General features: G+C 36.0%; 1 protein-coding gene and 1 long non-coding RNA gene across 2 annotated transcripts in view; one reads left to right on the top strand and one right to left on the bottom strand.

The window, feature by feature from the left end:
- The window catches only part of LOC123867096, a 308948-nt gene that overhangs the window by 128589 nt on the left and 158842 nt on the right, over positions 1–21517 (top strand). Inside the window, exon 4 of the mRNA XM_045908973.1 lies at positions 17113–17248. Within this exon, the coding sequence (XP_045764929.1) occupies positions 17113–17248 (136 nt within the window). The remainder of the gene's footprint in view (positions 1–17112; positions 17249–21517) is intronic.
- On the bottom strand, positions 1941–20723 carry LOC123867107. The gene is made up of 3 exons (XR_006796325.1): positions 20711–20723; positions 5813–6205; positions 1941–1951 (listed from the first exon to the last, which is right to left on the bottom strand). It is a non-coding gene; the product is annotated as an uncharacterized LOC123867107 (long non-coding RNA).

The raw sequence follows: 21517 nt of genomic DNA, 5'->3' as shown, positions 1-21517 counted from the left end.
TTCAACAAGTGTAAATTAAAAATTTATAACACCCCCGACAAGTGAAGGTTACAGTAACTAGAAAAGAGCTGATAACGGCTGAATCGATTTTCTTGGATTATAGCTATGAACGCTAACGATCAAGTCATCTTTCAAAAAAAAACAAACTATATTAAAATCGATTCATTAGTTTAGGAGCTACGATGCCACAGACAGATACACAGATACACACGTCAAACTTATAACACCCCTCTTTTTGGGTCGGGGGTTCAAAATTACGCACACAAACGAGACTTCATCTACATTCTACACTGGCAATAGGCTATGAAACGACTTCTTGACGTGGGCGTGTCAGCGATCACTCTGACAAAGGTTTATAGTAGGAACTTCCACATGCCAAGCCTAGCAGCTCCCTGAAACTCGTTTGATGTTATCTGCCCATCAGGCAGCTCTACACTTTCCGGTGCGAAGTTGCCATTATAGTGGTAGAATGGTTTTAGTTTTTATCAATAACTAGCGATTTCACCCGCGTGGCTTTAGGCTTCTAAAAGTCCCTTGGGAACTTTTTGATTTTCCTGGATAAAAAGTAGCCTATGTTACTCTGCGTACTTCAAACTATCTCTATCTTAGGGCGTGAAGAAATGACAAACAAACACACTTAACCATTTATAATATTAGTACAGATTTTGTACTGTTTACCTACATTTGACTAAGGACTTCATTGAGACTGCAATTATTTTTTTTTCTTATTGAACTTGATTTTTTTAAGACAACCCCCGAGTGTCTTTCTGGTTTTTTTCGGTGAGAATGGCATTCCAAACCAGTGTAACTTTAAGGCGATTTAAAAGAACTCTGCTAAATATTTAAAAATCTTTAACATTTCATTTTAGTTTTATTATTTTTGTTTCAAAATTTTATAATTAATTTTAAATTGGACCAATTTTCATGGAATATTAATTAATAAAATAATAATTTCAAAAGTAATCTACTACCAAAATTAATATTTACAAAAATATACTATATCTAAATGCACTAAAAGGCATCAGCCTACGACTTAGAGCAGGAGTCGCATATCACTAGCTCTTTAACTATATGTACCTAATCAGGCTGTAGAACTTTAAAATAGCAAACTGAACTCTAAGTTTCGAAGGCCAAGATAATAATTTTTGAAATTCTATTATTACGCCAAGTAGGTATCCCCTTCTGAGAGAAGATTCGAGAATCCCCAGATATTTTTAATGAAGGACCCGAGCTCTTGTCAAATTTTCATAAAAAACTTCGGAAAGCAGCTAAGGGAAAATTTATGGGGAACGTGATGGTAACTTTTCAAGTTGGATTACGTTACTAGGCATAATCAGGATGGCAGATTTGGTTTTTAACTCCCGACCCAAAAAGAGGGGTGTTATAAGTTTGACTTGTGTATCTCTGTATCTGTCTGTGGCATCGTAGCTCCTAAACTAATGAACCGATTTTAATTTAGTTTTTTTTTTGTTTGAAAGGTGGCTTGATCGAGAGTTTTCTTAACTATAAGTCAAGAAAATAGGTTCAGCCGTTTGAAACTTATCAGCTCTTTTCTAGTTACTGTAACCTTCACTTGTCGGGGGTGTTATAAATTTTTAATTTACACATGTTCCTTGACATTTTCTAATATATACATTGTCATGTACTTTTAAGCCATAATAGCGTAGTGGCTAAAACGTCGGTCTATTCGGAAGGTCGAGAGTTTTATCCACGCACCTCCAACTTTTCGGAGTCATATGGTGAAGGAAATACATCGTGAACGATCGGAAACCTGAATGCCTGAGAGTTGCCTCTTCTCCTTCTAAGAAAAGACCAGTGCTCAGTAGTGAGCTGGTGATGGGCTCAAATAGGAGAGAGTTTATAAGTACGCCGTATTTTTCTAAGAGTGTTTTTGTGGGACATTTTCGTTTGCTCAACAAAAATGTATTCTATTTTCACCATATTTTTTTGACTGACTATAGTAGTCCTTTGCGTAGGCGTTATATGATTACTGAAACATTGAAAACAAATATTGGAAAGCCCGATCTATTTAGTCATCTAACAATAGAAATAGAGTCCTTATTTGCAATATGTTCACACCGCTCTACCAAAGAGACTCCAATGAAAGCCTAGATTATAGAAGATTACAGCCAGCAGTGTGATTAAATCCATTGATACCAGGTATTACATATTACTGTATACATTGAGTAAACAATCTTCAAGTACGTAAACTGTATAATAATGTTCGCCGCATCGAATTTACATTCCTGTTAGCCTAGTGATTAACATTTCGGTGTTTTTCAATGGGTCAGGGTTCAATCCTCTAACCGTTGTAATATCACTTGCTTTAGCAATGAAGGGAAACATCATGAAGAAACCTGCATGCCTGAGAGTTCTACATAATATCTTAAAAATTATGTGAAGTCTGCCAATCCACACTTGACCAGGGCTATGAGCTAAACTTTAACATCACACTAATATTATAAAGGCGAAAGTTTGTATGTGTGTGTGTGTGTGTGTATGTTTGTTACTCCTTCACGCTAAAACTACTGGACGGATTGGGCTGAAATTTAGAATGGAGATAGATTATACTCTGGATTAGCACATAGGCTACTTTTTATCCCGGAAAATCAAAGAGTTCCCACGGGATTTTTAAAAAACTACATCCACGCGAACGAAGTCGCGGGCATCGGCTAGTTTATTTAATAAAAACAGTAAAAAATAATAAAATAACAGTAAAATAATAAATGCGCCTGCAGGTGTACCGATACCATCTTAGTGAACAGGCTATACTCGCTTAGATGCTTTGAAATATTCATGAGTTCAATTGAATTGAAAGCCAAGGACTCTTATGAAAGGCAATGATTAAATTGGAGAGGCCCCACCATTTTATGCTGTGCTATCAAACATTTCCCTCATTATTTGCGTTTGACGCAAAGGAAGGAGGTCGTTAGTTGAAAAAGCTCCCGAATCCGATGTAAGTACGCAGCTTCCTTGAAATTTTTCGGTATTTTAATTATGTTTATACGTATCTTACATAAACATATGTACCTTCACTTAACAAAATGATGATATTTACATAAGTAGACGATTCATGATGGGATTCGAAATAACAATATGGTGTTTTCTTAGCATTAATTTTGCATTTCTTTTTGATATTCCGTTACTTACAAAGAACAACATGTTATTTTAGCGTAAGTGATATCCATACTAATATTATAAATGCGGAAGTGTGTCTGTCGGTCTGTCTGCTTCTTTTTCACGGCCCAACAGTTTAACCGATCTGAAGAAATTTGGTACAGGGTTAGCTTATATCCTGGGGACGGACATAGGCTACTTTTATCCCGGAAAATCAAAGAGTTCCCACGGGATTCCCAAAAACCATCAGCTTAACCGATTTGTATGAAAGGTACCGATGTAGCTTGCGTCCCTGTTATTGACATAGCAACTTTTTATCCCGGAAAATCAAACAGTTCCCACGGGATCTTTAAAAACCTAAATCCACGCGGACGAAGTCGCGGACATCCTCTCGTTCATTATAAATAAAAAGGCTAAATGTACCTTTTGGTCGGAGTATGCCCGACTAAAGTCTCGAATCTGTTCGGGATCTTTATTCAGAAGCTTGTTCACGCAACGCATGAACGTAGCATGTAGTTTTTAGTCGCATGGCTTTGATACTACTAGGATTTTGATAGCTCTAGAAACAGCATAATTCATCTTGGAAGAAAAAACAACTTACAACGTCAAAAATATCATGGGATTTTAAATTCGGAATAATTAAAAGCTGAAAATAATTTATGAAATTCCATTTGCATTTTTTAATTGATTGCTGAATAGATGAGTGTTTTACGAAATATTTTTTGGGATAAAGAAAAATAATTCAGTTTCCTTCTTGAATAAAAATATACCAAGAGAGAAACCCGCAGAAGACGTAAGAGCCGCAAGAGGTGTATCCAAAGCAGACAATCAAAATCAGAGTGAACTAGAGTGAGGAAACTCTCGGTTTTAAAGCTGGGACACACCAAACGTGTATGCAGCACGTAAGCGTAGACGTAGCGTGGCGTTGTAATGTATGGAACTGAATGAGATATGGTATACCGCTTGCGTGACGTGAACGTTCGCGTAGACGTAATGTGTGCTGTCATGTCTATGGATTCACGCGCGTCACTACGCGCGTGGTCACGTGTATGTGCTTGGTGTGAATCGGCTCTTAATCCTGAATCGACATTGGTCAAATGTTATGCTAGGGGTGACGTTAGATCTATGAAATTAGGTATAGGAAGTACCTATTTCGTAGACACTAGCATTTCCTATGGTCAAATCAAAGATACCTAGACCCTAGTCGATCCAAAGTCTTAACTCATAGCCTACCTAGCGTCAAATGTAGGTAGCATATGACGCCTGCCAGTGTAGGTGAGCCTCGATGTTTTATTTATTTTATTTTTATTTTATTATTGTTACACCAACAACTTCCATACAAATATAGACAAAAAAAAATACAAAATAACTTCAGTATGGTTATCAATTACAGGTGTATACTTTATAATAACACTAATCTAACACTAACCTAAAGTACAAATTCTTAATATTATATGTATATATTTTTGAAACATGGAATGGAAAGTACATTTACAGTTAAAAGAAAAAGAAAACCAAAAATATCCACTATGAATGATCACCAATTAAAACTATTCTCTTTTTAAATTTGTTTAATTTATCATGAAAAATGTCCACATCACTAGCGCCTGACACACATACGTCATTATAGCATTTAAGCATGCGAGGAACAGGTGAGTAGCTACACGATAAGGTCCGATTATACGAAACATGAAAGAGACGTTTTTCCCGTATTCTTACATCAAGGCGAGGGATTTTTATTTTTATTTGTTCCAAAATGTCCGAGCACCAGAGTTGTCCATTTAGGATTTTGTGCAGTACACATAGGTCATGTTTTGTTACAAGTTTCCTAACTGTCGTGATATTGAACTTTTAGTGAAACGTTCTACCTTGCGGATGTCTACGTTATACTAGTTCTGCATGCCTTTCAGCCTGATTCGTCCAGTAGTTTAAACTGTGCGTTGATAGATCAGTCAGACAGTTTTTTCCTTTTATACATTTAGATTTTCCAATGTAGTAAAAGGTTCAACGAAGGTCACATGGGTCCTCTTGGCAAGATAAATATTATTGGAGGCCCACAGACCCGAGATTATCTTACACCATTACCGGAATTAAACTAAACGCCGGACGGGATCAACAGAGTACGAGAAACTAAACCAAAGTAAAAGAAAACTAAAAATAGTGTAACCCTGAGATTTAACACTTCCGAAAAATTTGCTATACCCCGTAATGACATGTGAACTGAGTTCAAGAAAGAAGCGGGCTAGCACGAAAATTGTCGTCATCATGGTCAACCCTTCGCCGGATCACTACTGAGCACGGGTTTGGCCATTCTCCACTACACTGGCCATAAATGAGGATTGGCAGACTTCACACTCCTTTGAGAACCTTCACCATTAAAGCAAGTGAAAGGTTAAAAGTTAGAAGTGCTTGCCCGCGATCGATCCGCCAACCCTCCGAATAGAAAGCCAATGACTTCATAGCCACTGGGCTATCACGCTCTACGAAAAAGTATATAAAACTAAAAACAGTTTCCAGCCACTGAGGATTGAGAACTCTGTCAAAAACTCTGCGTTTCTATTAAACCACCTATGACGTGTGAACTGAGTTAGATGGAGGCGGGCTAGCATGAAATGGGTATGGCAGTTTAATTAAACCCTTACCCCGGTACGGTTGCTACGAAGTATCGTGCCGGAACGCTTAATCGCTTGGGGACATGTATAGCATAGTTTACACGGAGCCAACACTGGCTGCCAATAAGACTGGCAGCCAGTGCTGGCTCGGTATTGGCCTTGTGTAAACAGTTTTTCAAGCCAAGCCAGCGCTGGCTGCCAACGCTGGCGAGAATAGAGCGACCGTCTATTTTTCTAGCCAGTGACCTCCGCCCGCATACCCTTCGACCCCCGCGCCAGCGTTGCGGACCCGTGTAGACGAGTCTCGCCAGTCACTGGCGAACGTCCGTACGGTGTGTGTTCTTTGTTGTTTTTCCAAACGTGTGCACACCAGAAGAAAAAATCCGTGAATGATTGGCCGCGTCTAAACAACAAGGGCCAGGCCAACGCTGGCTTGTCTGCAGACTGGCGCCAGCATTACTGGCTTCGTGTAAACTCTACTTATTGTCTTTATCAGTAAGATTGTCGGCCAAGCGAACCAACCCAATCAAGTCATACCACGACAGAATGATTTACCCTTTCTAGGTCCAATGTTGCGTAAAAACCGGTCAGGTTTATATGTTTTGAGAGAGAGTGAGAAAAGAGAAAGAGAAGAAAAGGAGAAGAAAGAGAAAAACGATAGGGTCAGCATGAAGTAATACAACGCGTCTCCGCATTGACCTCGAATACAGAAGGAAGCGAACAAAGTCGCAGGCTGCTCCTAGCTAGTGATGAATAGACTATTTTTATCCTTATTTGCAAAAGAGATGTATCCAGTCCGAGTGTACTTCTAACGATTCTTTAAATATTTCTTAAAAATATTAGAAAGTAATTTACTTCAAGTCGAATCTCGTTTTGGACTGAGACTCTCATCATGAAAAATTTAATCATTCCATTTACAGAAAGTAATTTACATTTTATTGTTTTAGTTATACAAAAACAGATGCTGTGAATCAATTTTTGAGGCTTTTCTGGGAATAAAATATTGTTATAACTGTAAAAAATTCTGAATTGATTCAAATATGAAATCGGTTAATTATCTTACTACCTACTAGCTACTAAAATAAAACCAGCTTTTTTTATTGAAACATGTAAAACGAATTAATAACATTCATGTCGTAGGAAACTACCTGATTAGATTTATTTCTAAAACGATATATTTTAAATTTTTGCCTCCCATGCAGCCAACTTGCTTTATTGCCACCTCTTCCTCGGTACACTACCAGTGAATACAGATGTATTATCACAGATTTTAAAAAAAAAATGGGTTTGTTACATTGTTCTTTAATGCATAATTTCTATATGAAAGGAATAAAAAATTTAAATTTCCAACATAAAATGGCAATCAGTATAACCGTTAATTTGGCAAAATACAGCAAATTTCCAAAGGGTGCCCATGAAAATGAACCCATCAGAATTTACAGCCAATTTCCGAATCCGAACGGGTTTTCTAATAAACACACAATAACGTTCCGCAATGAAGGTGCCCCATGATCGTTTCAATCTGTATCGGAACGATCGAGAATTGGAACGAAATGTGTTTGTTGTTTTTATTATTCAGTACGTCCTGCTATTTCGTAAGCCTGCTGTTTGTTAAGGTTTTTTTTTAAAAGAATATTAGCCATGCTAATCATGACTAATACTCCCCTTTCCCCTCCAATTAAGCGTAAAGCTTGTGCCAGGAGTAGGTACGACAGTGCAACGGGTGGGGTTTGAACCGCCGACCTTTCGGAAGTCAGTCCGCTCCTCAACCGTTGAGCTATCGAGGCTCTAAGTTCTAGTTGCCTACATTATCGAAATTTTCTAGAAATAGTGAGAAAGAAATGAAAATCGGTCAACTGTGAGTGAGAATCTTCCACCAAGGGTTTTGTAGCTTAGAAAGAAACAATAAATATTTATTTGACTAAAAGTATCCAAAAATAAAATCCTTTTTATTTAAGACAACAAACTAAATTTTATCGTAATAGTTTATTGCTGATTTCTAAAAAAAACTGTAGGTAGTTACTATCTTATATTATACTTTATTTATCATACAATTATGTCAATTTTAATTTGGTATTTCAGATACTTAGCTTTGCAAATTTAAGAACTGGAGGAAGAGACTATTTCATTTGACAAAGTTATTTATTTCGTTCTATTATTTTCCTAAATATACAAAATACAAAGGATCCCAAGAATAAAACCATCAGAATTAACAGCCAATTTTGAACGGGAGAGGGTTTTACTAATAAGCACACAATATCGTCTCACGTTAAAGGTGTCATGATCGTTTCCATCTGAATCGAAACGATCGAGAATCGGAGCGAAATGTGTTTGTTGTATGGCCTTATGTTATTATTTGGTTGATCGCTATTGAGCCATTTTAGAGCTGTATTTGGTGGTATAGCAATAATTGGATTTACACTTACCATACAATATTATCATTGTTTACCAATCGTTTAGATTTATTTTTTATATTTATTATTTATTTAGATATTAGCATTTGAGGTTGAATGCAGGGTCGATTCACAAAAAAAAATGCAAAGTGTATAACAATATGTATAACATAGAATTGCGATAGCTATAATTGTTTTTATTTCAATAACTGACCGGTTATTTGCTCTTTGATGAATATTACGAGACGACGACGCGACGTTACAATCAAAAAGTTTCCGTAACAATATCAGCTCAACCATCATCCTATCATTTAGGCGATTAATACTTTAACATTATTTGAATTAGGTAACTTGTACAAAACAATGTTTAAGCACTTACATAAACGTATACTTGGAGTTTCTCTATGTGATCAAAAATGAGGAGATCCGTAGGAGAACCAGAGTAACTGACAAAGCTCAACGGGTTACGTAGCTGAAGTGGCAATGGGCACCGCACATAATGACGTTGGGGTACCAAGGTGCTGCAATGATGACCTCGCACCGGCAAACACAACGTTGGAAGACTCCTTTCTAGGTGTCTCCTCTCTTAGATACTATCAAACAAGTTGCAAGAGCCGCTGGATTCAGACGGTGCAAGAGACCTATTTCCAGCATTGGACGTCTTTCGGTTGATAAGGATCACGATAAGATGATGACGTGATAAGTTGGAGTTTATAACTAGTTACTATCAACCTCATATCTCATCTCACATTCAACAATCTAATGATGTCATAACAGTTTATTTGATAGTTGCCTGACATATTGGAGGCGAGCGGTTATTGGATAATGAGGAGCGTCCGCTATTTGGCCACGGTTACTCCGTCAATGAGCTGGTCACTCATGGACGTCGAATAGATATATAATAGGTACTTGGACGCATATCTTTATTTATATAATATGGTATAGATTACCAGCATGATGGTATTTAACAACAGTCCAAGCATGGTCCAACCGAGACATTTGTCGCAGCTTTACAACAGTCGAATTCCAGTCTGTCAGTATTTGCCAGGAATATGGTAAATACTGACAGGATATTTAAATGTCTCATATTGAGTTCATAATTTATTGATATTCACTTGCGCAAGCATACTCATAAGTGTCAGCTAGAACTTGCAACTTTATTGATATTAGTTCGCAGTAACTAGACGGTGAGTATTTAAGTTCGCTATAGTCCCACTTTAGCCATTGAATGTAATGTGCTATAAATTTAGGAGTTCGGCTTTTGTTTACCGCATTTCTCACCTTATAGTATGAATCTAACCTAAACCTAAACCTAATTTTTTTTAGAGTTTTCTTTTTTTAAGGCGACTAGTTTTTTTACGACAAGTTTCGTGATCAACTAAATGAATTGAATATGAATGAATCGCAAACTAAATTTTAGGTAGGTATGAGTAACAGTGAAACATTATATCATATTTTAGAATATTGTCATGAGGTGCCTAGACTTATAACAGGTATGACATAGTCACATTTACCCTCTTGTATAGCGGGTTTTGCGGTATAAAAAAATGTGGGAAAATAAATTTAAACTAGTATTTTTTCTCATCAAATAGAATAATAGAATGGTAGAAGTGACAACGACTACAGTACAATATTTTAGGCTAATTTGACAGAAAAATTGGTGTTACAGAAAGTCTACGTAGATAAGCCACCGAGGTTTACTTACGTAAAGTTTTAATTAAGGCATGTGATGCATGAAATCTATTTGGCCGCATAATTACCTATATAATTTAAACTTGAAGCGCTATCGGAGTGCGGGCAGTTTGGCTTAATGACAGCTTGCCTCATCATTGGGCAGTTACTGGCCTTTATTAATCGCAGCTATGTAGAGATAATGTGGACTGTGAAATTGTCGCGTATATTGAGCTCATTATAACCTCATGGCTCAAGTACATATTTGCCCAACGACTCGGCAAATGTATTCGGCGAACGTTAGAAGTTTATTTGACCTTTTTTTCGTGAGGAAAATCCGTCATGGATACCCGCTTGAACAGAGGGCTATCACCACATTGTCATAATTATTGTAAACGCTCTCTATTTGAATGAAAGAGTTTATATGAAAGGGGAAATTACAAGATATATCATTGGCAAATGTACCTCAAGTATGTTGAGCCATGTAAATGGCTTTTAGTTGCAATTCTTAAACAGTTCACACTTCACACACTGGTTGGAATTTGTCGAGTGTATTGGCTCTTGTATACTGGGGTCATTACAATGTCATTGTATTTTTAACCCCCGAACCAAAAAGAGGGGTGTTATAAGTTTGACGTGTGTATGTGTGTATCTATCTGTGACATCATACTTCCTAAACTAATGAACCGATTTTAATTTAGTTTTTTGTTTGAAACGTGGCTTGATCGAGAGTGTTCTTAGCTATAATCCAATAAAATCAGTTCAGCCGTTTGAAAGTTATCAGCTCTTTTTTAGTTACTGTAACCTTTACTTGTCATAAATTGGTAATTGTCATACTTGGGGTGTCATAAATTTTTAATTTACACTTGTAAAAATCATATACCTATTAACTCTGTAAAGTTTTACCGAGTTGATGTCGACCCGGTTTATTGTTCAGGCTTTTATATTCATATTAATTGTATTAGAACTTTACATGTACAAAGCCTTTAATCTATATTGATAACTGGTAAGTTTCACCACCATTTACTTCTGCGAATTTCATCACGTTAATCGGCACATGACATAGTTGAAGGAATATCGCATTAATTTACTTCGATTACTAAGCACAAAGCTGATTATAACCTACTTGTTAACAGATCGCTTTCACCACAATGGGTACTAAGCAGCTTGAACACAATATGTGAGATTATGTAATGTATGTAATTTATCTTTTAGGATAATGTTCCATAATAATGTAGATATTATATCATAAAAGATAAGTACAGGAATTGCACGATTTAATTCTTTAGGAGGCAATAAATTACTGAAAGGCCGGCAACGCATAGGTGGTTCCTCTGGTACTGCGAAATATGTTCATAGGCGGCGGTAATCACTTAACATCGGATGACCCATCTGCTCATTTGCTCGCAATTTTTATAAAAAAAAAACATTTAGGTCAATCATCAAGGTCTTTGCAGAAGACAAACATGAATAAAAATTTTGACTTTAAGGTCAAACAAAGGTTTGATCAAATGCAAATTGCAGTATGGTTGAAGGCTTTTAATTAAATAAGAAATAACTTGTATATAATGCGAGCAAATGCGGGTAAAAGCTAAGTAGTTTACAACAACTTTGCAAAATACACACGGACACCTCTCTACAATAATTTACTAAAACAAAACTTTAAATATCGGAAAAAATATACAATTTTGGGTAAACTCGCAGATAAGTTTGGATTTGAGAAACTCTCTACAGTAACTACTTGGTCAAAGCCGAATACTAAATGATTTCTTTCTATTCTGTTAATTTCTACTATGTATAATAATACTTCTAGTAGACAAAAAAGCTCAAAAGACCCCATATCTAGCCCCCATCAAGAGAGATTCTTCTTTCTAATAAGCTCTACTTTTCTTCTGTACTTCTTAGTTTCTACTTCTTGTAAATCTGTAAGTTTTCCTCTGTAATAAAATAAAATAAAAATAACTAAGAAGTAAAGTACCAGGCGAACAACATCTTCTGCTTAAACTTAATTAGCTCTACTTTTCTTCTTCTTTCTTCTTATAATTTATACTTCTTGTAAATCTGTAAGTTTTCCTCTGTAATAAAATAAAAATAACAAAGAAGTAAACCTACCAGGCGAACATAGTTTCAATAGAGGTACAACACATCCGTTGTCCCTGTGCGGGAGAATGGAACATGGAGATCTCTAATTGAGCTAAGATGGCTACAGCACCTGACTGCCAATTAGATTAGATTGTCCACGTAGAATATGAGATTGTGTTGAGTGTTTTGAGCAGATGGCTTTAACAGGGCTCTCTCCGTCACTCGTTTCATACAATCGTAGTTCCAATTTCATTTGAATATTAAGCAACCAAAGTCCATGAAATTTTGCAGACATATTCTAGAAACTAATATCTGTGTCTGTGGTGTTTTAAATTTTTCTAAAAATAATATGTAGTTTTAAAATTACAGGGGCTCAAAGATTTGTATGAAATTTTTTAAGACCGCGTAACTTTGAAACCGAATATTTTAACAGAAATCTGGAAAACCACAGACATAGATATTAGTTTCTAGAATATGTCTGCAAAATTTCATGGACTTTGGTTGTTTAATATTCAAATGAAATTGGAACTACGATTGTATGAAACGAGTGACGGAGAGAGCCCTCTTAATGGGTGCTGCGGCGTCCCAATTTCTAAAACTTACTTATTTAGTAAGTAGTCACTTTTTTTTTTTTTTTTGTATAAACCATACCTTTTTAGTTATTTTTAATTACTGTACAGTCTTAGTTCTTTGTTTATATTAGGTTAAGTAGTTTATTCATATTGTGTCGCTCTAGTTCTATTGTTAAGCTGTGGATAGTGTGATTGATTACATATTAACTAGTATTTTACAATAGAAGTTTAAGCTTATTAAGTTATAGTTTTAATATAGAATACGTAATTGTATATTTTCCCTAATAAATAAAAAAATAAAAATAAATAAGTACTTTTTCGTGGCCTATAATAATTATTTTTATATTAACGCTGTCAGAGTAAAAAAATCAGTCAATTGCGAGTCAGACTTGCACACGATGGGTTCCTTACCCACCATCACATAAGAAAAACACTTTTATTCTTTTTAATATAAAATTAAATAGACATTCTGTGAAAATTTTAACTCTACCTACTACGGTTCACGAAATACAAACCGCTTACGGGCAAGTGGACCGATGGCGATGGACGAACATTTGGCCATATTATGAATTACTGATGCCCGGGACTTCGTTTCCATGGGTATAGGTTTTTAAAAATCCCGTGGGAACTCATTGATTTTCCGGGTAAAAAGTAGCCTATGTGTTAATCCAGGGTATAATCTATCCCCATTCCAAACAGCCAAATCCGTCCAGTGGTTTTTGCGTTATGGAGTAACAAACAACCTTATATATACATACATACTTACATTGCGTTTATAATACCTATTAGTAGGATTATAATTTTTCTCATTAAATGTTTTGAGTGAAACGGACAGGCAGACAGACAGATACAGTGTCGCATTTAATAAAACATTCGTACAGATGGAATCTGTGGTAGATACCCAAACAACGGCACGAAATTAAGATGCGTTTTGTATATTCGGGTCCCGCGTCGCCGATAGAAATAAAACGGCGATAACATTAATTTCAAAGTAAAATTTTGTTCGTTGTGAGCAACTTTTATTATTTTACTACCAGTATATTTTATGTTTGTGTTGTATTTATACTTTTGCATGCTCTACCTTTTATACTTTATGATAATACTAAATTTTATTCGCGATTTCTCTGACGACCTCGGAAATTTATAATTTCTAAATTTCTGGTCTGGTCTGGTGGGAGGCTTCGGCCATGGCTAGTTACCCCCCCTACCGGCAAAGCTGTGTCGCTAAGCGATTTAGTACGATGATAAGTGTGTTAAGACTCGGTTGTTTGTACTGTGGGGTAGGTACTGTATATGTCAGTTAGTCAGTTTTTCCTTTTATATAATAACTACCTTATGCCCGCGACTTCGACTTTTCTTTTTAGATATTTTGATGACCAGATAGAGTAGTCGATGCCTGAATCTTCAACCGCGTAGATTTATGTGTAAAAATCACGTGGAAATTCATTGATTTTCCGAGACGAGAAGTAACCTATGCCCATATCCAGAATGCTAAAGTTATATACTTTTACCAAATTTTGTGAAAATTAGCTAAGCGGGTATTGCATCAAAAGGTAACAAGCAAACACACTTTTGCATTTTATTTTATTAAGAACAGTGTCTGTGCGTACCTTACGCACGTGTTAACCTCATACTATGCAGTTACCATCGCACCGCGCCGCTTTTAGATACTCGTTGTGTGTTTCAAGCTTTAGATACATTCCCATTTTTTACACGTGTTGAACATTTGGACCCGAAAAAGAAACTATAAAACCAATACGAAATGCATTTACATTTATTTATTTGCTTGTACATTTATTTATTTGCTCCCCGTTTTGCCGATAGAAATAAAACGACACGGCGGGCGATATTAATTCGGGATGCACACTTTTCCGCAAGCAAAATAAACAGTACAATAGCCGACTGATGGCTGGTGATTTGGCAACGTCCCCGATCGAGTCAATGTTCTACTCATTCTGACTATCAACTATGTCGTTTGCGCTTATAGTCTGAGAGATGGTCAATGATTTGTTATGGCGGAAGTAATTATGGAAGTTAGCGGAGTTCCGTCTTCTATTTACGAAGATATTTACTGTGTGCTTAACATGTTTTACATATCAGTCATGGTGCTAGAATTTCAGCATCAAAACACTTCAGTGGTAGGACCTTAAACACCTTGTTTTACAGTCCAACTTTATGTTCAACCAGCGCTCCAAACGAAAACTTGGTACATTTTTAGCATAAAAACTCACTATGAAAGGATTTTTAGAAATTAAAAGGAATTTTGGAAAGTACATAGATAAAAGTCATTTTTAAAGTTATGTTCATAAAAGTTGGGTATTTGGGCTTTCGATTAAAAACTAAGAAAATCGTGAGTTCGCTAGTCCCGTTGTAATATTTCTGTATGGCCAAAGACAACAACCAAGCTTGGTCTACCATACCATACTGGTATAAGCCCCCGAAACAAACTGTGCACCATCTCTCGATCTATGAGGTGTATTTGGGAAAAGATTCACTCGCAAAGAGAAATGGTTTTGGTTTACTCGAAGAATATGGTTAGTTATTTTCTTTACTACAGGGCTCTAGCTATATCTGTGAGTGTAAACATTATTATATATTGAAGCTTTTGTAACAGATTTTAATTACCGTAGGTACTTTTCAGGTAAGCCCTATAAAAGATTTGGTTATTACAAAACAAGGCATTTTATAAAATATAAAATTATATTTAATAAATAAATCACAAAGCAAATTATTGTTAAGGCATCAAAATACAATACAATAACTTCCACCCGAATATTCCAAAATAGGTCAAAGGGAAAAATTCTTAGGGAAATAAAAGTAAGAATTAACTTTCGGGTCGTTCATATTCTTGGAATTATTTCGCTTCTACGAGTAGACAACAAAAAGGAAGGGGACGTTAAAATACCAGTATTTTTCTCCATCCCTTCTGCTGAAATAATTCTAAAAATAACTTATAAAAACTGCGAATACTAAGATGACAGCCCTAATGGGCGGCGATGTCGTTGCAAATTAAAATGTGGATAGTAAACAAGCAGATATTTTCCGATGGACGCTCGATAGATTCAGTGATACCTATTGGCCGAACATTAATTTGTGCGGTATACCTTATTTTTATAAAACTATCCATACTAATTACAAATCCATAATATCCATACTAATACTATAAATGCGAAAGTGTGTCTGTCTGTCTGCTACCTTTTCCCGCCCAACAGTTTAACCGATTCTGACGAAATTTGAGTTAGCTTATAACCCTGGGACGGACATAGGCTACTTTTTATCCCGGAAAATTAAAGAGTTCCCACGTTATTCCTAAAGACCCATCCGTTTGACCAATTTGTATGTTTAGTACCGAGGTAGCTTACGCCCATATAATTGACATCTGGTATTTTTTATCCCGGAAATCAAACAGTTCCTACGGTATATTTAAAAACCTTAATCCACACAGACGAAGTCGCGGGCATCCTCTAGTTATTAATATTGTGTAATGTCTGTCTGTCTTCTAGCTTTTCACGGCCCATCTGTTAACCCGTTTTGGACGAAATTTGGTGCAGAGATAGCTTGCTCCGGGGACAGACAAATAGGCTTACTATTTTCCCCGGGAAACAAGAAGTTCCCTCGGGACTTTTGAGAAACCTGAATCCTATTGAAGAAGTCTCAGGCATTATCTATTTGGATCAGATATAGCTTGCATCCCGGATACAAATCGAATACGAAACAGACAGACACAGTCTATCATTTATAACTAATTAATATTTTAATGGATTTTTGAACCAAAACCTGACCACCACATGAATACCACAAATTCCAAGGTCTGCTATCTTTTCCCCTAAGTATCTTCCGTCGATGCAAGAAGATAACTGGCTCTAGCCTCTAGTTATAAGGAGAATATATTTTCACTGTACCTAAACGTTTGTTTATTTAAAAACTTAAGCTATGCGCTCATAACATTGAAGAACGATGCCTCTGGAAATTAGAATTAGTGTCTGCTAAGCAAACTGTTATTTTCCAATGAGCGCGCGATAAAAAACTGGGTCGCAGGAAATTGTTGGACACGAGTAAAAAAAATCATTTTTAATTACGGCTTTGAGACAAGCTGTGGACGACAATCGAAGCATTCAAGCATAAAGACTTTGTACGTCCGCTTATAAAACGATTTTTATGAGCTTAATATTAATACTTGTTTGAGTTATAAGAGAATTTTTAATGATCGCAAAGACATTGTTAATCATACAAGCTGGTAAATGAGAAAACCGATTGGGTTAAAATTTTTTTCATCATGAATAAGCGATTGAGCAAAAAAAAATCGCGTTGGCATCCTTATGTGGTCGACATACAGTCTACTCGCAGGAAACGTTTTGTTAAACTTTTCTGATACTAATCACTAGCTAACTGGACCTTCCGGCGTCCATATTTTCTGTAGTATCTTTATGGTAAGCGTGAATAGGCAGATGCCTATTCTATCTAGGGTTAGAGCAAGATTGCCTATCTAGGCAATCTTGCTCTAACCCTAGATTGCCTATCTAGGCAATCTTGCTCTAACCTAGAATGATTGTCATGTTGGTATAAGCCACGGTGGTAACTAATCGCGACCGAAGATTTATACTAGGATTTTGTGTACATGCTTAGTCTTTTTCTTGTCTAATCATCCTTAAATCCTTGTTCCAGGTTTCAAGATCGACGTCCCAGCAAGTCGTCCTAAGAGAGGCAACAAAGGCATTCGCAGGACGATATCGGTGTGAGGTGTCCGCGGACGCGCCATCCTTTCACACGCAAGTTCGATCGGCTTACATACATGTCGTAGGTAAGTACTTAGACTTCGTAGACTAACGATACGACCTTAAAGCTAAGAGCTCAAATTATTATTGGGACAATTTTGTCTCGCGGAAAAAAGTGTGCGTATATCATTGATAGGTATATAGAGAGAGAGCCAGCGCGTGCCAGACCTTCGTGTTTTTATAAAATCTGAAAGTTTCTCTGCGTATTGTCTCCAACGAGGGTAAAGTGAGGAACGATCAGTGACTATGAAGTTTGGATCATTGTGGCTTTGGAAGATAACAGGTAAAAAAGGTTGGAGTAATTACACCATACCTACTCCTAAGAAAACTATGAAAACTGGGAACTACAACACCATATCGAGCATATTAGCAGGAGGTAGGTATATGCTTTATATCCATACTTCCATACTAATATTATAAATGCGAAAGTGTGTCTGTCTGCTGCCTTTTTACGGCCCAACAGTTTGGCCGATTCTAACGAAATTTAGTACAGGATTAGCTTATATCCCGGGGACGAACATAGGCTACTAATTATCCCGGAAAATCAAAAGAGTTTCCACGGGATTCTAAAAAAAAACCCATCCGCTTAACCGTTTTGTATGAATTTTGGTACCGAGGTAGCTTGCGTCTCTGTAATTGACATAGGCAACTTTTTATCCTGGAAAATCAAACAGTTCCCACGGGATCTTTAAAAACCTAAATCCACGCGTATGAAGTCGCGGGCATCCTTTGGTAGGTACTGTATAAACTCAATAAATCCCACCCAACCCAATATAGACTTAGTGGGTTTTAAGTAGGTCTACCCTTGATATCATATTATTCCATTTATATTGAGAAAATAGGGGTAGGTACGGGCTAAGGCCATTATAAAAATTATACAAATGACTATTATTATAATAATAGTTCTTTAAGTTAAGTATTACGATACAATACAAAAAGGCTAAAGCTTGCAGAAATCCTACTTGTGCGACCGAGAAATGGTTACTATTCAGACAGCTATTTTACTAGCTCGTTTGCGGGGAGGTAAGTAGTTGTCTGAAGTATTTGAAATACAAACGAAAGTAAACACTAATGGCACTTCTGTTTGCTCGCTATTTGTTAAAATTTTTATTTATTGGAATAACTTTATTTTAATTACTTAACTTGAAGGCAAAATAAAAAGGAAAGTATTTCTAAGCAGGATAACAATTAGACGACATCTGAGATTTATAATTTTTAAACTTTTATCATCACGTGATTAATAATAATTATATAAATATGATAAATTAACAATAATAGCAATATTGTCAGGCATAAAAAATTTGCAATTTTGTGGTAATAACATGATTTCAATATTTTTAAACAAAAGTCTTAGTACTTTTGTTTAAAAATGTCAATTTTGCTGAGTATGTGGTTTAGTCTTTAAATTAAATTAATATGTTAATGTGTTTTATGTTTGTATTACTATAAAAGCGCAATATTTTTTATTGTGATTCGTGAAAGGTGTGTATTTGCAATTATTTTCTATTAAGATACTTGACTTGTCCCAAAATATTAAAAAAGACGTCACTTTGATGACCAAGGAATTTATAAAAAAAAATCCTTTCAAACCACTGTTACTAGCTACTAACCACAGCATGGCTGGTATATTTTTTCCTACTAGATTTTTATATTCTTTTCCGAGCCGTACGATCGGATTTATGTACCTTGAAACTTGAGCCACAACGTTGATACTAATAATATGTCGCATTGTTGCTCCGGCGTAAGACAGTCTTTATCATAAGAGCCGATAATTGGCATAAATGAAACGAAGTTACTTGAATTTAAATTTAAATTCCAGTTTCAATAACCGCAACTGGTAGACACTAACCACAGCGCGGTTGGTGTGTTTTTCCAGCTAGCTTATTTTATATTCTTTTCTGAGCGGCACAATCCGATTTATGTATCTTGAAACTTGAGCTACAACGTTGATAGCTTGTACTTGATGTTTACTTAGCCTTATACATTCCTTTTAGGGGTTTATTCAGTTCTACATGAACGTCTTTTTGATAACGTGGTCTTTGTGAATTAATTAGCAATGTTTTACATCTTGTTATTACAATGTTCAACCTTTTAGGTTTTATAGCTTGTTTAGCAGATTGTTCTAGATTGAATAATTAATTATCTTCAAGAAAAGATGCAATTTTAGACTTTTCATACACGAACAATCAAAATTGACAGAACTTGTTTGAAGAAATTCCAAGATTGATATTATGAAATGCAAAATGAAATAAGTATAATACTACTCTCTAACGAGAGCATTAACTTCGTATACAGGGATCCGGACACTGGTGAAAAAGATATTAGGTATAAATGCGAAAGTGTGTCTGTCTGTTTGTCTGTTCGGCTCATCTCTTTAATCAAAGACGAAATTTGGTGCAGCGATAGGTTTTATTCATGAGACTGACATAGGTTAGGTAATTTTTATCCCGGAAAATCAAAGAGTTCCCGCAAGATGTTTAAAAATCTAAACCAGCTACGTAGACGGAGTTACAGGCATTAATCTTCATAGTTAATTTTTAAGCACATTTCCATTAACGCGTTGTCGTATAAAAATCCGATATCCAGTACAATATTTTTATCCTCTTATAATAATAATATACCGCTAGCTATAATGAATTCTATTAAATCCCATCCAAGAGATTTGCATGTAAATTTGCGCGTATAAAATCCCAAGCGCAAAGTTATTAAAAACCGAGAACCCGAGTGAAAATTCATTGTGAACTCAATAATCGATATTAAGTTATTAAATATTCGATATGAAAATAAGTTCTCGAGGGGCGCTCATCGATTCATTTTTTGATTACCAGCGTAATATTGAGGTAATGGAAGCGGAAAATGTGAAGAAAGATCGCCAATCGTTTTCGCGCTCGCTATGTTATTTCCTTTATCTTTGAAGCGCTAAAGAAGCTGTTATCTGCAACTTTTCGATTGAAGTCATTTTTAACATATACCTACTTTTATATCTACCTACTACTTACCTACCTACGTACTTTATACCTACTTATATTCTTAGGCCGCTTGATCATAAAATTGTTTCACTATTACCATATTTTGAGCGGTTTCCCATTAGACGAGCCAGGCAGGTGTACACGGAGCCGTAACGACCCACTCCTGACACTTCGACGCCTTGAGCCGACTCGTTTACTGAAAATTACGTTGCGACCAACTTCGTACAGTTTCATAGTTACGTGCTCAGTGTTCAACTCTTATTTAACGGCTGTAGTTGAGAAGTTCTGCATTAAAAGTCTTCATAGATTCGTTGCAGCTAGTAGTTCAATGAATAGAACCTTCAAACCTACTGCAGTACTGAATTTGCTAAAAGTGAAAGTTACCTTTGAAATAATCCACACCAATGTTGTAAATGTGAAAGAATTTTGTCTGTCTGTCTTTTACCTATTTATGAGTTTTCTCTAATTTTGACCAGGTTTGGCACAGAAATAACCTGGAGAAAGATATAAGCTACTAACCTACTTAAGTTAACTCGCAAAATTAAAGAGTTTCTATGAATTTTAAAAATCCAAATCGCAAGCGCATTTTGATTGTTAAAAAGTCGTAGAAAGTCATATCGCAAGGATCATCTAAGCTTTTGTACTTTTACAACAAGTGTAACACCCCCGACAAGTGAAAGTTACAGTAACTAGAAAAGAGCTGATAACTTTCAAACAGCTGAACTGATTTTCTTGGATTATAGCTAAGAACACTCTTTCAAACAAAAAACCTAAATTAAAATCGGTTTATTAGTTTAGGAGCTACGATGCCACAGACAAATACACAGATACACACATCAAATTTATAACACCCCCCTTTGGGTCGGGGGTTAATATAACTTGACAATAATAAATAACATTATACCAATTTCTAGTATGCATTCCTTTTGTTCATGTTGAAAAGCAGTAAAGGGACGTTTTGACATCAAAAAAGTTTGTAAACTGGGTTTAGCATACCTGTCTATGTCAACCTGCCTACAAGTTATCGAGTTTAGTCGGGAAACTATTCGAAGCACTGACAGTTTTGCGGTATCTGGAACTACTAAATTTTGAAGTTTTGTCATGTTTTGCTTTGCCTATTGATAAATTGTTTATCAGTTATTTTAGCTTATTCTAGGTCGCTAATATTAACCTGTTTCCATCAATTGTTAAGGACTTCGCCTGTGGTGGCGTTTGCTGGCGCGCGTGTTGTGCCTTTTTGGAGTGGTTTTTTGTTAGAAGTAGCCGGTTTTTGTGTTCTGCTGGTGTTTATTGGTGGTGGAACTGACTGGAAAGCGCTCTAAAGGG

Source organism: Maniola jurtina, chromosome 7 (assembly GCF_905333055.1).
Source record: "Maniola jurtina chromosome 7, ilManJurt1.1, whole genome shotgun sequence".
Lineage (NCBI taxonomy): Eukaryota > Metazoa > Arthropoda > Insecta > Lepidoptera > Nymphalidae > Maniola > Maniola jurtina.
Note: the sequence above shows the minus strand (reverse complement) of the source record. Positions and strands in the feature narration are given on the sequence as shown.